At 43.9% G+C, this 2,250-nt stretch overlaps 1 protein-coding gene across 1 annotated transcript in view; it reads left to right on the top strand.

Moving 5' to 3' along the window:
* The window catches only part of RUFY1 (RUN and FYVE domain containing 1), a 107,251-nt gene that overhangs the window by 26,327 nt on the left and 78,674 nt on the right, over positions 1-2,250 (top strand). Inside the window, exon 4 of the mRNA XM_006874453.1 lies at positions 253-354. Within this exon, the coding sequence (XP_006874515.1) occupies positions 253-354 (102 nt within the window). The remainder of the gene's footprint in view (positions 1-252; positions 355-2,250) is intronic.

Here is a 2,250-nt window from a genome sequence, read left to right as displayed (position 1 = left end):
ACATACATACATACATACATATATACATACATATATATACATGCCATGGTACAAAATTTGAACAATGTCTCCATTCACCCCAACTCTTCCACCTCTGCCAGGCAAGTAATTTCACAATGTGTTGTGCATTCACAAGTGTGTATATATGGGCGTGTATATCTTTGTGGCTAAATTGAGTTGTTTTTTTCCCCCTTTGGGGTTGTGTATTTGTCAGTCATGCTACAGCAGTCTGATGGTCTTATTTAATTCTAGGACAGCTGTGGGAAGAGGAAGAGCTTGGCTTTATCTTGCACTCATGCAAAAGAAACTGGCAGATTATCTGAAAGTGCTTATAGACAATAAACATCTCTTGAGGTATGTTTATTATTACCACCTATCTTTGCTTATAACAACTTTGTAAGTAATTAGAAAATAGCTCTGTAGGCCATTTTGCATTAAAACAAGAGTGTGTAATATTTGTGACTTGGATGCAAATTCTTCATCTTAAATATTTTGTGGCTTAATTTTAAGATAGCAGTATTTCATTTTTTAAGAACTGATATATGAAGTCATTTTGAAGATAATTCTTTAGGAGTCCAGGTGTGGTGCTGTAGGATAAGCACTGGACTGCTAGCTGCAAGGTCAGTGGTTTAAACCCACCAGCTGCTCCTTGGAAACTTTAAACAGGCTACTGTGATTTGGCACCAACTCGACGGCATTTAACAACAACAAGTATTTCCCGTAGGAATCCATGCCTAGTGCAAATAGCATACTAGGCGGTTAACCAAAAGGCAGGAGTTTCCAGTCCACCCAGAGTCACCGCGAAAGAAAGGCCTGTTGATCTACTTCAGAACAGTCAGTTATTGAAAAACCCCTTTGGAGCACAGTTCTACTCTGCCACAAATGGGGTCACCATGAATTGGAATCAACTCAGTGGCAACTAACAACTGACAGCCTATTCCCTTAAAGTTTAAAAAAGTGGTATTTCTTAAATTGGAGGATAACTGGAAAAACTTACTGTAGAACTAGGTGCAGTGCACAATTTTAAAGTACAAAACTATCCTCTTTGTAAGAGAACATAGCCATATTGTTTACTTTAGGATTTCATATTCAGATTGTAAAATGCTGTATCACTCACTTAATATCAGCAAAGATTTTAACTGGCCATCTCTGAAATTTATGGCTGGTTAATCTGATGTTTATAACTATGTAAGCAAATATCATTGTAAAAGTAATTTTCACTAGAATATGAATATTTACAGGAAGGAATCTCTAGTCTAATTGAAATAAAACTGGTATTCATAGTATATCACCCAGTTTTCAGTGTTTCAAGTCACGGATTATCGTCAAATAGATCTTTATACTTGTTGTTGTTATTAAGTGCTGTTATCTCAGTTCCAACTCATAGCAACCCTGCATAGGATTTTGAACCTGTAAATCCTTATTGGAGAAACAGAAGGAAAGCACTTTGACATTTTAAAATGCAGAGGAGGGGGACTTCTGGAGCTTCCCAGACCAGGCAGTTCAGGTAGGGCAGGCTCCGGGGAAAAGGGTCAGAATCGCACATAGGAAATCTCTGTCTAGCAGACAGACAGACTTTGAGCAAACATAAGATCTTATATTTCAACATTCTGAACTCATTTTTTGAAAGATCAAATTGCTGAGGAATTACAGGCATTTTGAGCTTTTGCCTGCCTGCACGCGGCTCCCGTTCCCCGTGCCCATGCCGGCAAGTGCCTCTGCTCCCTGTGGACCTTGGAGTGCAGGGCTAGAGCAACCCCATTTAGAAGGCTGCATTTCCAGAGAAAAGGAAGCATAAATTGGCAAATCCAAACAAATAGGGATATTGGCGTGGATATCAGGAAATTGGGGGTACCCACGGTACAGAGAGACTGAGAGAGGCATTTTTTACGTCATCAGATACACGCCCACTGAGGCCAAGGCCTTCCCCGAGGCCCAAACCGCCCACAGACTGGTCACAAAGGCCCAGGCTCAACCAAGGCCCAAATCGCCTACCCGCCGCGAGGCCCAGGCAGCCCACAGCCCGGTCACTGCCAAGGTCCAGGGCCCTCAAGGCCCAACCCGCCGTGTAGCCCAGTCGCCGAGGCTCAGTGCCCCTGAGGCCCGGTCACCAAAGACCAGTGCCCCTGAGACTCAACCCACCCTCAGCCCGGTCCCCGAGGCACAGGCCCCTCAAGGCCCAATCCGCCCAACCCGCCCGCCGAGGCCCAAGCTGCCCGATGCCCAGCTGCTGATACCCAGGCCCCCTGA

This window comes from Chrysochloris asiatica, unplaced genomic scaffold (assembly GCF_000296735.1).
Source record: "Chrysochloris asiatica unplaced genomic scaffold, ChrAsi1.0 scaffold00279, whole genome shotgun sequence".
NCBI classification, from domain to species: Eukaryota; Metazoa; Chordata; class Mammalia; order Afrosoricida; family Chrysochloridae; genus Chrysochloris; species Chrysochloris asiatica.
Note: the sequence above shows the minus strand (reverse complement) of the source record. Positions and strands in the feature narration are given on the sequence as shown.